The sequence below is a fragment of the Misgurnus anguillicaudatus genome, chromosome 3 (genome assembly GCF_027580225.2).
Source record: "Misgurnus anguillicaudatus chromosome 3, ASM2758022v2, whole genome shotgun sequence".
In the NCBI taxonomy this organism is placed as follows: Eukaryota; Metazoa; Chordata; class Actinopteri; order Cypriniformes; family Cobitidae; genus Misgurnus; species Misgurnus anguillicaudatus.
This window is the reverse complement of record NC_073339.2, coordinates 5,819,493-5,833,811: the sequence shown is the minus strand read 5'-3', so window position 1 is coordinate 5,833,811 and position 14,319 is coordinate 5,819,493. Positions and strand designations below refer to the sequence as shown.

General features: G+C 37.3%; 1 protein-coding gene across 2 annotated transcripts in view; it reads right to left on the bottom strand.

Moving 5' to 3' along the window:
- LOC129443956 (NLR family CARD domain-containing protein 3-like) overlaps nucleotides 1-14,319 on the bottom strand; it is a 36,416-nt gene that overhangs the window by 1,407 nt on the left and 20,690 nt on the right. The window contains exons 2-5 of one of the 2 annotated variants that reach the window (XM_073860190.1): nucleotides 14,026-14,196; nucleotides 13,584-13,757; nucleotides 8,295-8,468; nucleotides 7,417-8,225 (exon numbers count right to left, since the gene is read on the bottom strand). In XM_073860190.1, coding sequence (XP_073716291.1) covers nucleotides 8,051-8,225; nucleotides 8,295-8,468; nucleotides 13,584-13,757; nucleotides 14,026-14,196 — 694 coding nt within the window. In that variant the 3' untranslated portion in view covers nucleotides 7,417-8,050. Of the gene's footprint in view, nucleotides 1-7,416; nucleotides 8,226-8,294; nucleotides 8,469-13,583; nucleotides 13,758-14,025; nucleotides 14,197-14,319 lie in introns of those variants that run through there. The other variant, XM_073860191.1, reaches the window with a different exon arrangement.

Genomic DNA, 14,319 nt, shown 5'->3' with positions numbered 1-14,319 from the left:
ACCTGTGTGGGCAGCATTCACTTTTTGTGCCGTTTGTATAGAAATGCAGAATAAAATAATTTATTTGCTTTCTTCAACAAGACAGGACAAAGACCCACAATATACACTCTTAGGATGTGTTAATTTTGTACACCTACTTTTGTGTTAAGCTTTTAACACATTGGGTGTAATTTTATCACATTATATGTAATTTTGTGTTAAAATAAAACACAAGTTGTGTTAAAAGTAACACAAAATGTGTTGTTTCAATAATAACACAGAGATTGGTGGATTCTGGGATAACGTATAACACTAATGTGTTGTCTTTAGTGTGTGTGTGTGTGTGTGTGTGTGTGTGTGTGTGTGTGTGTGTACCTGGTAATTATCACGTTGTGGGGACCAATTGTCCCCACAAAGATAGGAATACCAGTATTTTTGTGACCTTGTGGGGACATTTTGATGTCCCCATGAGGAAACAAGCTTATAAATCAAACATAATGATGTATCTTGAAAATGTGAAGTAGTAGAAGGGTTTCTGTGATGGTTGGGGTTAGGGAATGGGGTAGGTAAGGGGAATAGAATATACTGTTTGTACAGTATAAAATGCATTACGCCTATGGAATGGCCCCATAAAACATGGAAACCAGAAAGTGTGTGTGTGTGTGTGTGTGTGTATATATATATATTAGGGCTGTCAAAATAAACGCGTTAATAACGCGTTAACGCAAATTCATTTTAACGGCACTAATTTTATTAACGTGCGATTAACGCAACACGCAATTTCTGTTTGACCCACAGCTGGATGAATTGACACGCAGCAAGTGACTGGCGCTGTCTAGATGAGTCGGAGCTTTTCATAAAAATAAGAACATTAAGCTCTCGTCTAGCGAATCCAATGCTCTAAATGGTAATTAAACATCTAAAATGCACGTTTTCTGCACGTGCAGTTTTCTTTATCTGCACGTTTTCTGTGAGGTGTACCGTCCCAAATCCATATAAAGCTAAGATGCGTCTTCTTTCACTTTTTAGTTTCGTTTTAAAAAGCATTCAGAAATTATAGAAAATAGACTGCAGGACTTTCTTGATGTTAAAATAATTATTAAGAGAGATAAAGTTCGGGATCTGATTGATGTTAAAAGAGTTATTAAGAGTGACAAGGCTCAAAAGCGATGTCTGACGCAGACGTCTGAAGCGCATGCACACAAACGCGCAAGTGCTATTTATAGAGGGGTTGCAAGTTTACAAACATTGCAGGGTGCGCGCGCAACCAAGAGGCAGAAAGCCCGATTGGTGAGCTGATCTGCTACTGCAACAACCTTAATTATTGAAGCGTTCTTTATTGTTTGTATATAAATAAGACTTGATTTTAGTTGTATCTGTTTTTCTGTCTTTATTTTTGCAGTGTTACTGTGATACATGTATAAATTATAATGTTATAATTATAATGCTAGTAACGTAATAGTCGCATCTACTGGTATGTTAACATCAGGCACCCAGCACTGACTCTGTTGGTACTATTTTCCACGCAACAATTCCTTGGCATTTTGAATTACAGACACCGCTACTAGCATACAACACAATGCACGTCTCTTCTTTCTGCCTCTCGGTTGCGCGCGCAACCAGTTAGTGACGTCGCCGTGCAACCCGTCTATACGCATCTTCAGGAGACTGGGCTCGATATATATAGACATCTAACACACAATTACAGGTTTAAAAATATCTGTTTTGACAAGAATTGACGCATGACCCATAATTTGTTATATCTGAAGTGAATGTTTGGTTAACTGTTAAGGAAAAGTAACTGTTGTGAAAATTATATTAAACCCTTGCAAAATCCAACACTATAAAATTGATCTCACCCAAAGTCAAAATTAAACAATAAAAGAAAAACATATATGTATATTGATATTGTTTTTGCTCTGCATTAACAGTTATAGTTCTGTCATGCTTTGTCTGATTCCAACTATTTGTCCAATTGTTTTGTTGTTTTTTAATATAGAATGTTAAAATATTAATGACACATTTTTTATAATTTGCTCATCCCAACTCAATTTGCCAGCACAGGTCACAAATGATGCAGCAGCAAACAGAAAGAACAAGGTCTTCTAAAGGCAAAAACATTTATAAAACTATGGCTGATGGTTCTGTTGAAAATGTAAACAGGCTGTTGTAGACATATATTTGCATATAGCATATATATTATCCAAATCCATGCTGATTAGAGCATTACAAACTTAAAAAGTGTTACATTTAGGTAAATTTAGAACAGATAAAAATGTGCGATTAATTTGCGATTAATCGCGAGTTAACTCATGAAATCATGCGATTAACTGCGATTAAATATTTTAATCTATTGACAGCCCTAATATATATATATTGACATGTGAAATAATATGATATGAATGAATGACGGACCTCTTAAAATCTACGAGTCAGTCAATCGCGGTGCGAAAATGCCACCACATGACCTAACGGCGGCAACCCACTGCCTTTTCCCTTACGAACATTAACCATGGTTTTACTACAGTTAAAACCAAAAAAACTATGGTTAGTTACTGTAGTAAAACCATAGTAACTACAAAACAACCGTGGTTTTGACAACCATGGTTTTCAAAAACCATAGTTAAACCATAGTTAGTGTAGTAAAACCATGGTTTTGCTGATAGTTATCAATACACCAAAAAACCATGGTTACTACACTTTTACCACAATAAAACCATGGTTAATTTTTGTAAGGGTTTGGCTTTATCTAACTCTAACAAATATGCAGCACAAAGGAGAAGCAGAGAGAGACAGACGCAGCGAGATGCTGCAAAATCACAGAAATATTCGCCAAGAAGGGAGCAGGTCAGTCAAGCTACCATTAAAAGCCCACATCTATATATTGCTGATTAACGTTACATGTTTTAAAGTCAGGTACTGGCGTGATTGCTTTATGTACCGTTGTTGTTCTGAACGCATCAGGCAGATAATTTCATGCAGTGAAACACCGGGTGATTGTGAAGTTTATCCTTTTATAAAACTTGTGTCACGGAGTGACTAAAGGCAGCGGCAACTAAAAATATGGCGGAACTAAAAATAGCGGAAGTAGTTCCGCCCGGACCGCTTTCACCGAAACACCCGGTAACTCCGGGCAACTATAATCAGGCAATCAGGCATCAGGCATCAGGTGTGCTTATTAAGTGTGGCGATTGGGCAGTTCAGAAGAGAAGAGGATTATAAAAAGAGCATCAGGACAGCAGGAAGAGGAAGTTTATTCCAGCAAACATTGTGTTGGAGAGGTGTATTATTGAGAAGTTTGCAGACTGGGCGAAGACAAAGTGGAGGATTGAGCCAAATGAAAACGAAGATAAGTACTTAGGAAATTCCTGTCGAAGTGATTGTGTTGATTTGTGCTGTTTGCTTCAAAGAGGTTGTGGACATTGGAGAGTCATTGTGTAATACATTGGAAGGATCGAAGGAGTGTGCTATTAGCAATCTTGTATACACTGCTCCTCTGGAAGAGAGAGAGAAACGTCGAGAGTCAACAAATTGTGGGTATGGGGAGTTGTTGTTTTGCCAGTGACATCACTTGCTAAACTGTGTGTGTCCCAGTGCATCCCCTAAGTGCTTGCTCAGTTTGTATATACGGCCCCACCCAAAGAAAGGAGTGGTGGGCGAGCCGAAGCTTACTACAAAGAGGAAAGAGGTGGGGTTTACAAGTCGTGGATGTGACGTCTCCATTGGTATCCTCCGTGTCCACCGTTTCTGCTGTTCAGGACCAAATCCCGGCCCAACGTGGTGATCAGACCCTAATTCACCGTGAGTGTGTGTGGCATGCTGTGGGCCAAAGAGGAGAGCCTGAACCGAAGAAGTGAGCTGGTGTCGGTGGACGACCGATACACTTATTATACAACCCGACTGTGACTCGTAGTTCCTGCTCTCACCTGGTGGTGGCGTGCCAAGGGAAAGGAAATCTCCTGTCCCATTGTTGGAAGAGAGGAGAGGGAAGCAACTGGCCCACTTGTACAGTACATCATCTGGTGTGGTGTTCTAGTCTCCTACCCACGTTCAGGATTTCATTGGTGGCCGTATTAGGCCCAACGTGCAGCAGCCTTGACCTGCTCCTCCATCTTCTGCAGGTTCGAGCCAAGGGCACTGTGTTGACGTGGGACTGTTCTACGACGTATTGGAAGTCCACGTTCAAGTGCTGCGCTGGAAGCCTGTCCTAGCTAGGAAGGCTAGAACCTTGCTGTGTGTCGTATGTCCTCTCCAGCCACCTAAGCCCCAACGAGCTAAAGCTTGACGTCCGTCTACCTACGGGTCTGTGAGTTGTATTTATTCCAAGCCCCGTATACTCACCTGTACGCCCAAAGCCAAGTGCCCAGTGTACCTCCCTGTATACTCACCTGTACGCCCAAAGCCAAGTGCCCAGTGTACCTCCCTGTATACTCACCTGTACGCCCAAAGCCAAGTGCCCAGTGTACTTCCCTGTATACTTACCTGTACGCCCAAAGCCAAGAGCCCAGCGTATATCCCTGTGTACTCGCCTGTACGCCTAAAGCCAAGTGCCCAGTGTACATTCCTGTATACTCGTATACCTTTTAGATGTTCCAGCTCCAAATCTAGGTACACACTTGTATACCTTCTAGACATCTCCAGCAAAGACAGGCAAAGAGAACTTACCTGTGATTCCCGTGAGAGTCAGAAGCGACTCCGATCCATTCAAAGTCTCCGTACTCACCTTTTAAGAATCCCTTCCCCTTTCCCCTTACCTTTTAAATATTTAATAAAGATTGTTATATTTTATCCCGTTTCTCGTCTGTTTGGTCATTGGGGCATTTTGGGACCTCCTCGGGGTGGAAACTGAGGGAGGGGCGTGACTCGCGTTCGAAGTGGTCCGCTCCGACCTGTGACACTTGTTTTTTTTTTTGTGGAAAAACTGGATCAAAAGTGCAAATCAAGCTTTTTATGGCCATTTCACCTTATATTTGCAGTTCTTTAAAATAACTTTTTTTAAAAAAATCTAAAGTATAGATTATTAAATGTTTTTATTTTAAATATTAATATTTCAACATTTGAACTCCTTCCTTTTAAAAAGTGTATGCCACCTGTGTATTTGTCTGTGGTATGGTAGTATACATTGTGTATTCCTAGTAAGTTTTTGAGGGTTCACCTACTACAGTATAGACATAGGGGCTGTTTCCCAGACAGGGCTTAAGTCCAGTTCAAGACTAAAATGCCTGTTTTAGTTCTTAACTAAAAGTAGCTTGCACTAACATAAAATACATCAGTCACATTGTTTTGTTTCAAGATGCACACCTGTAATATTTTTGTAAGGTATGCTCGTAAAAACTACATAAGCATCCTACCCAGCTAGAAATAAAAAGTTCCAAGAACGTTCCCTGAAAGCTCCCAAATGCTCCCAAAAACACTCCGCCAACGCCAAAAGCGGCCAGCCCTTTTTTAAGTTCTAGGAACGCCTCTGCCGTCTGAACGTTAGAGCAATGCCACATTTTACCATTTTCAAACGTTATGACAATGTCATGTTTTAATGTTCACACAATGTTTAAAACAACAGCTGTTTATTATATTTACTTGTTTAATTGTTATGTAAATGACAGAGAAACATTGCACTCCACTATTCTATAAAACATTATCTCTGAATGTTCAGCAAACACACCGCTGTAGAAAACCCAATTCACTTATTAGGTTTAGATGTTGATGTTTGTTTCATTTTAAGTCACCCTTATTGTGATTAGTGTTTGTTTTAGTTGGTCTCTTGACACTTGACTTTTTGCTTGCTAGTTTTTTCCCGGTTGTGTTAACTTTGTGTTAATGCACCACATTTGTTATGAACATGCCGAGTTAATAGTGTTATTCTGCGGTTGTTGGTACATAATGGTAAAGATCATCACCTAATTCATTTACTAATCAAAACTTTATTTTCTGTCAAAAATGTAAATGAGATCTAGCACTTTCACAGCAGTTTGTCATTAAGGAGTTTTAGAAACTTTGGACAAAAAATATCTGCTGTCTAACTGGGATGCACAAACATCAAGAATCAGACTATGAATCTCAATCATGGTGACAATTAAATGATAAACTTCATGCTGCAATGCATGCTGGGTATTAACAAATTACAAACCTCATTCAGGACTCCAACATGCACTGTCTGCAGCATGGATAAATAAGGATTTTTTTAAACAATTTTATTTGTCACCATGGTTGAGATTCATAGTCTGATTCTTGATGTTTGGGCATCCCAACTATACAGCGGATATTTTTTGTCCAAAGTTTCTAAAACTCCTTAATGACAAACTGCTGTGAAAGAGTTGGATCTAATATACATTATTGGCAGAAAATAAACCTTTGATTAGTAAATGAATTAGGTGATGATCTTTACCATTATGTACCAACAACCACAGAAATACAATAAATACCTTTCATAACAAATGTGGTGCATTAACACAAAGTTAATACAACCAGGAAAAAACTAGCAGGCAAAAAGTCAAGTGTCAAGAGACCAACTAAAACAAACACGAATCACAATAAGGGTGACTTAAAATGAAACAAAACATCAACATCTAAACCTAGTAAGTGAATTGAGTTTTCTACAGCAATATATTTACTGAACATTCAGAAATAATGTTTTATAAAATAATAAAATGCAATGTTTCTCTATCATTTACATAACAATTAAACAAGTCAATATAATAAACAGCTGTTGTTTTAAACATTGTGTGAACATTAAAACATGACATTGTCATAACGTTTAAAAATGGTAAAATGTAACATTACTCTAACGTTCAGACAACAGAAACGTTCCTAGAACTTAAAAAAAACTAGCCGCTTTTAATGTTGGCAGAATGTTTTTGGGAACATTGGGAACTTTCAGGGAACGTTCTTAGAACTTTTTATTTCTAGCTGGGTAATATAACTAAGGCCTAGTCCTGGATTAATCTAAACCCTGTCCTAAAAACCACATCATACTGCATCTTGACAACTCGGTATTAAGGTAGATCACTTGTTGGTCAGTCCCCTTTTCTATATTTTAGATCTGTATAAATTTGTTCCCAGATTAACACAGTGGCTATATCAACTAATAATATTGACCTATAAGATAAATGACAATAAAACAGTAAAAACAGTAAAATGATGTGTTTGTACTTGATAGGTGTGTCGTGTATTTGCCCAGTGAATAATGAATCAGGAAGTCTTCATTGTAAAAAAATCTCCATTTCCAACAGAAAATGTTCTAGTCCCATATATGAAACACAGGGAATACAATGGAATAGTGGATTGCAATAAGGTTAGTAGTATACAACCCTACCCTAATAGTCAAATAATACTTTTTTAATCATACCCTTACTGGGGGCTGAGCCCCCCTAAAATGAAAATCCTAGAATCGCCCCTGAGGCCAGGTCAATAAAAAACAACCAGTCAGTTTTTATTTTCTATTTTACAACCTGTTCAAAACATTAAAAACTTTAAAAAAAAAGAAACCCAACTTGAAACAAAAACATGTTGCTGGATAGCACTTAGATTACCTTTTCACAAAAAAGCCGTCAAAAACCTCTGCATTCCCTTGATCTTACTCATCTCTCTTGATTCATTATATTGCCTTGGAAATCTTATCTCAGATGCTTTTCCAAGTCGATTTGCATAAATCCGGATAGTCCCCAGCAACCAGAGGAATTAAATGCCTTCGCTGAATCTCTGCTCTCCAGTGTATTCATGTTGCCCGTATCTTCTTGTCTGACCTCCGCGGAATGAAATAAACGATTGCCTTGTCAAAGAAAGCATCAGAACACATCCACTAATTACGCAATGGCACCGGACAAATGGTCGATCGAAGGTGTTTACTAGTCCAGCAGGCCTTTCCCGAAGAATTCACTCAGGTGTATCAGAACAGTTCATTTTGGCCAGATTTGTTCGAGGTGACTTCACACCAATTTGTTCTCCTACTTCCTTTTAAGTATTTTTTTTTTCATGAACACTTTCGCAAAACCTAAACTTTAAACACAGAGACAAACACATCACATTCTGCACACATATTTTTATCTGCATATCTTTTCTTTAATTGCCCAACTTACTCGACATCATTCAGGCTGCAGTTTGTATCATTCAGCAGAGCCTTCAGCCAACTCTTTGAGTATCCTAGGTTATTGAAGGTCATATCCAGCTCACATAGGTGTGAGGGGTTTGATCTCAGAGCTGAAGCCAGATAACAAAAGCCCACATATTCTACCTTACAGCCAGATAAACTATAAACACATAAGCATATTTTAGTGCATTATGAGATGTACACGGTATTTCCGTCATCAGTTAAATACCTCAGTTTCTCCAGTTTACAGTGTGGACTTTTCAGTCCATCAGAGATCAGCTTCACTCCTGAATCCTGTAGGTCATTTTCACTCAGGTCCAGATCTATCAAATGACAGTTTGATGATTGTAGGGCTGATGATAAACTTTTACAGCACTCAGCAGTAAGATTACAGCGTTCCAATCTAAACAGAGAACAGGAGTAGAGATGTGCATAAAATATATTGCAGGTATATGTGCAAGTATGTAGATTCTGGTTGTCAATTTAAAATATATATACTGTGTAAAAATATAAAATAGACGAGGCGCAGTTGTAATCTGCACAAGATTATCTAAATACATATAATTTCAATATAAAGCTGACTCAGGCGGCTGATCTCGAAACGCTCTCGCGGTACTTTAAAACCATATGATACAATCACATGCCTCAGTGCCAGCTCAAGTCTGACAAAATTACTAGGTGTGTTCGACATCGGCTGTGGCTGGATGTGACCGATCGACGAGATTAGCCGCGAGCAGGCGGGGAGGAGCTGAAAACGGAGACATGAACCCAGCCAACAGAAAAAAGTTCTAAGAACGTTCCCCGAACGCCCCCAACGTTCCCAAAAACGCTCTGCCAACGTCAAAAGTGTCCAGTTTTCTTGACGTTCTAAGAACGTTTTTGTGTTGTCTCAACATTAGAGTAATGTTACATTTTACCATTTTTAAACGTTATGACAATGTCATGTTTTAATGTTGACACAATGTTTAAAACAACAACTGTTTATTATATTGACTTGTTTAATTGTTATGTAAATGATAGAGAAACTTTGCATTTTATAATTTTTAAAACATTATTTCTGAATGTTCAGTAAATATATTGCTGTAGAAAACACAATTCACTTATTAGATTTAGATGTTGATGTTTTATTTCACTTCAAGTCATCATTATGGTGATCAGTGTTTGTTTTAGTTGGGCTCTTGACCCTTGACTTTTGCTTGCTAGTTTTTCCCTGGTTGTGTTAACTTTGTGTTGATACACAACATTTGTTATGAACATGTAAAGATAATAGTTTAATTCTGTGGTGTTTGGTATAATTGTATAGATAATCACTTAATTAGTTTACCAATCAAAAGTTTATTTTCTGTCAATAATGTAAATGAGATACAGCACTTTCAGAGCAGTTTGTCATTAAGGAGTTTTAGAAACTTTGGACAAAAAATATCCGCTATTTAATTGGGATGCACAAACATCAAGAATCAGACTATGAATCTCAATCATGGTGACAATTAAATGAAAAACTTCATGCTGCAATGCATGCTGGGTATTAACAAATTACAAATCTCATTCAGGACTCCCAGCATGCACTGCAGCATGGATAAATAAGGATTTTTAAAACAATTTTCTTTGTCACCATGGTTGAGACTCATAGTCTGATTCTTGATGTTTGTGCATCCCAATTATACAGCAGATATTTTTGGTCCAAAGTTTCTAAAACTTTGGACAAACTGCTCTGAAAGTGCTGTATCTCATTTACATTATTGACAGAAAATAAACTTTTGTTTAGTAAATTAATTAGGTATGATTTTTTACCATTATGTACCAATCACCACACCACAGAATTACACTACTAACTTAACATGTTCATAACAAATGTGGTGTATTAACAAAAAGTTCACACCACCAGGGAAAAAAACTAGCAAGCAAAAGACAAGGTCAAGAGCCCAACTAAAACAAACACTGATCACAACAATGGTGACTTAAAATGAAACAAAACCTCAACATCTAAACTTATATATAATAGATATTTAATATATAATAAATATATAATATATAATAAATATAATAAAATAATATAAATATAAAAAATAAATATAATAAAATGCAATGTTTCTCTATCATTTACATAACAATCAAACAAGTCAATATAATAAGCAGTTGGTGTTTTAAACATTTTGTGAACATTAAAACATGACATTGTCATAACGTTTAAAAATGGTAAAATGTAACATTCCTCTAACGTTGAGACAACACAAAAACGTTCTTGGAGCGTCAAGAGAACTGGACGCTTTTTACGTTGGCGGAGCGTTTTTGGGAACGTTGGGAGCTTTCGGGGAACGTTCTTAGAACTTGTGTCTGTTAGCTGGGAAGTCGGACGCGCTGTGCTTCACGTAGTTTGCGGCATTTACGTCAAGGCTGATCACGTGCCGTTTGCTTGCTTTATCGCAATAAACATGATTTGTAAGATGTAAACTACATAAAAAGTGAATTATACTGTTTTGAATGTCCGTGTATGAGCATGAGTGGAACTGAAGAGGCTTACAGGATCTGTTTTTACAAGAATAAAGTTCAACATAAGCATATATTATTTAAATACCAATGTAGTGGGGTCTACGTTTTTTATCCATTTTATTTTGATGAAGATGACACAATAGGGAATGTGGAGTTGACGTCACGCGGTGTTGCATTATGTGTAATCCGCCATATTTGCAGGCACGCGTCCTATCCCGCTGTATTTGAGTTCATGTGTTGGAGGTTGTTTTTGTATTTTCTGTCGAGATTTTAATAAACTTCGATATGTTTGGTCAGTACTGCTCGATCAAGCAGGTCACGCGATCGTTCAGGGAGGAAACTGAACAACGGAATACGTTTTTCCAGCTTTTATTCGCGGAAAAAACACAGGAAGCCGGTGCAGGAGCTGACGAAAAGACGCCGGATCGCGTGGTTTGCCTGCTGCAATCAGGAGAAAAACGTTTACTTTTCAAAAAAAAAATCCCTGCATCAGCGAGAGTGTGATCGCTGCATTTTCAGTAATTCAGTAATTTGTGATTAATAAAAGCAGAACCACTTAAATTGTCTTGTTTTTATGCTAACACTGTCAAACTAACTTGCAAATGTAAGTTATTGGTTGATTGATTCATTCATTTCTGATCACCCTAAACACATGAGTTATAAAAATAAATATTTTGACGATTGTAACACATATTTTTTATTAAATGCAACTGCTTGTGACTCTTTAAATAACAACGTTAGCTAAATATTTAGCATTTTGATTGTTTTAATAACTTGGCCAAAACAGAAGTGCCATCTTTTGAACATGTGTTGATTCATCGCACAGAATACAACGGAGAAATTATTTTATAGAATTATTAAGATACGTAGGTATTAACACATTGTCAGTAAATAGCTGGTTTGCCAACCATAAGACTCCAAAAGAAGAAGTGTAACCTTACTATAAGCTTGAAGGGATTTATAGCTCTTAAACTCCGGCAAAGTGTAAATAAAGTCCTGCAAAAACAAGGTAATTGAACAGATATGTAAGCGGAGGTCCGTAATCCAGTCTTGGGCTGCTAAATCATATGGATTTATGTTGTTTATTTGTCCAAATAAGGTTTTTTGGCAGTAGCATTTATGTTTCTCCCGATAGGGTCCCTTCTCTTTTTCTTTCAACTTCTCGATTTCTTCCATTCTTCTTCAATTTTACCTAGTTTTAGCTTAATATGCCCACAATTAAATGGTATAGCGGTCGGCGGTGCCTCTAAACATGGCGCCCACGTCCCATAATGCAACACTGCGGTGACGTACATTAACATTCCCTATATAACATCGCGACTACATGAAAATAGCTTTAACTGTTATAAAAATACAGATTTGTGAGCATTTGTGGAACTGAGGGCATGAAAATAAGCATGAAATACACGTGATTGTTGTCATGTGGTGAATCCGACCAATCTTGAAACAGCTGTGTCGTCATTACAGCCCGTGTAGCTCCTCTCCGCGAACTGCGCTAGCTAACTCAGGCGGCTGATCTCGAATCGCTCTCGCGGTACTTAAAAACCATATGACACAGTCACGTGCCTGCAGCGCCAGCTGAAGTCGGACAAAAGTACTAATCGGAATGCACTGCTTCAAGTCAGCCGCCGATCGGTCTGCGCAGCGCTGCATGAAGTCGAACACACCTATTAACTGGCATGCACTGCTTCAAGTCAGCCACTGATCGGTTTGCGAAGCGTCGCATGAAGTTGAACACACCTATTATTTTTAACCAAAGGAGACGTAAGAGCATTTCCAAACATTAATGAAATTGAAAGGGTAATGCAAACACAGCCAGTGATTTAAATTGAAAAGGACTAACTACTAATGAAAGAGCCATAATACATAAAAGAATTGTGCATAATATAGGATTTAGAATCAATATTAGACAGGCATTATTAATATAAATAATAATATAAATATTAGATATTAGCATTATTAATATAAATTGCGATCAATCGTCCTGGCAGCTCTAATTTCTGCACTATATCATCAGGGATTTAGAAAAATATAAATTCAATATACAGGTATATTTTCAATATATTGGTATTATATGGATTCTCTAAGAATTTATGTTTCAAGTTTTGACATTAACAGTCACGTCTATAAAAATTGCTCATATGTACTATTACTATACTGTATACCATATACAATAGATCTGTGTACATGTGTATTCATAAATGTATGTGGGTTTCTATTTTTCATGATCTACAGTCAGAAAAACACAACATGCATTTCCCAATGCATTTCAGTTTCAAAACAAAATATTTCATCTGTATAACCCCAACTAATAGTGAAACGTTTTAAGAACATTTATTGGTTGTTAAAGGAATGTTAAATTAATATCATTTTCAAACGTTATGACAGTTGTTTTAAACATTGTGTGAACATTAAAACATGACACTGTTTTCTATATTTACTTTTTTTGCTTGTTATGTAAATCAGTGGTTCTCAACTCCAGTCCTCGGGACCCACTGCTCTGCACATTTTGGATGTCTCTCATATCTGACACACTCAGTTCAGTTCATGGAATCTATAATAACGAGCTGATGATCTGAATCAGGTGTGTTAAATAAGGGAGACATCCAAAATGTGCAGAGCAGTGGGTCCCGAGGACTGGAGTTGAGAACCACTGATTTACATAACAAGCAAAAAAGTAAATATAGAAAACAGTGTCATGTTTTAATGTTCACACAATGTTTAAAACAACTGTCATAACGTTTGAAAAGAAAAAAAAGTGAGAACCACTGATGTAAATGATAGAGTAACATTGCATTACATTTTTTAGACCGCTATAAAACATTATTTATGAATGTTTGGAAAAACATTGCTGTAGAAAACACAATTAACTTAATAGGCTTAGATGTTGATGTTTTGTTTCATTTTAAGTCACCATTATGGTGATCAGTGTTTGTTTTATTTTGACCCCTGACCCTTGACTTATAGCTTAGAACTTTTCTCTGTTAGCTGGGACACATGCACACAGGAATCTTACTGCCCAATGTACCTTAGTGTCTCCAGTCTACAGTTTGGATCTTCCAGTAGATCAGAGAGCAGCTTCATTCCTGAGACTCCTGGACAATTACCGCTCAGATCCAGATCTCTTATGTGTGATGGGTTTGACCTCAGAGCTGAAGTCAGATAAGAAACGCCTTCCTCTGTCATCTTACAGTCAAATAATCTACAGTACAAACACACATGAAAAGTGAGGTTTATCTGAATCATTGTAATCAGTCTTATACTGGACATCTGGAAATGATAATGTAGCAGTCTGACTCAGGTCCCAAGTTTCTGATGGGCCACATGAAGCGAGAAGTGTGCTGAGAGAATGTCAACTAAGAATTGGCCTAAGACTTTAACATGTAGACAATTATATAAATAGAAATAATGACCTTTTTTTTGTGAAGACGTGTACTTTGTATTTTGTCATACATGGATCAGTTAAATACCTCAGTATCTGCAGTTTACAGTTTGGGCTCTTCAGTCCATCAGAGATCAGCTTCACTCTTGAATCCTGAAGTTTACTGTAACTCAGGTTCAACTTTATCAGATGATTTGATGATTGAAGAGCTGATGATAAACTTTCACAGCACTCAACAGTGAGATTACAGTCTATCAGTCTAAACAAAGAACAGACGCAGAGCATTTGTGTCAGTGTGAATAACATTTACTTTCTGTGTTCACATTTTTCATTGTTTGTTGTTCATTTGATACTTCACTTAGACACTGTTAATCTGTCATTC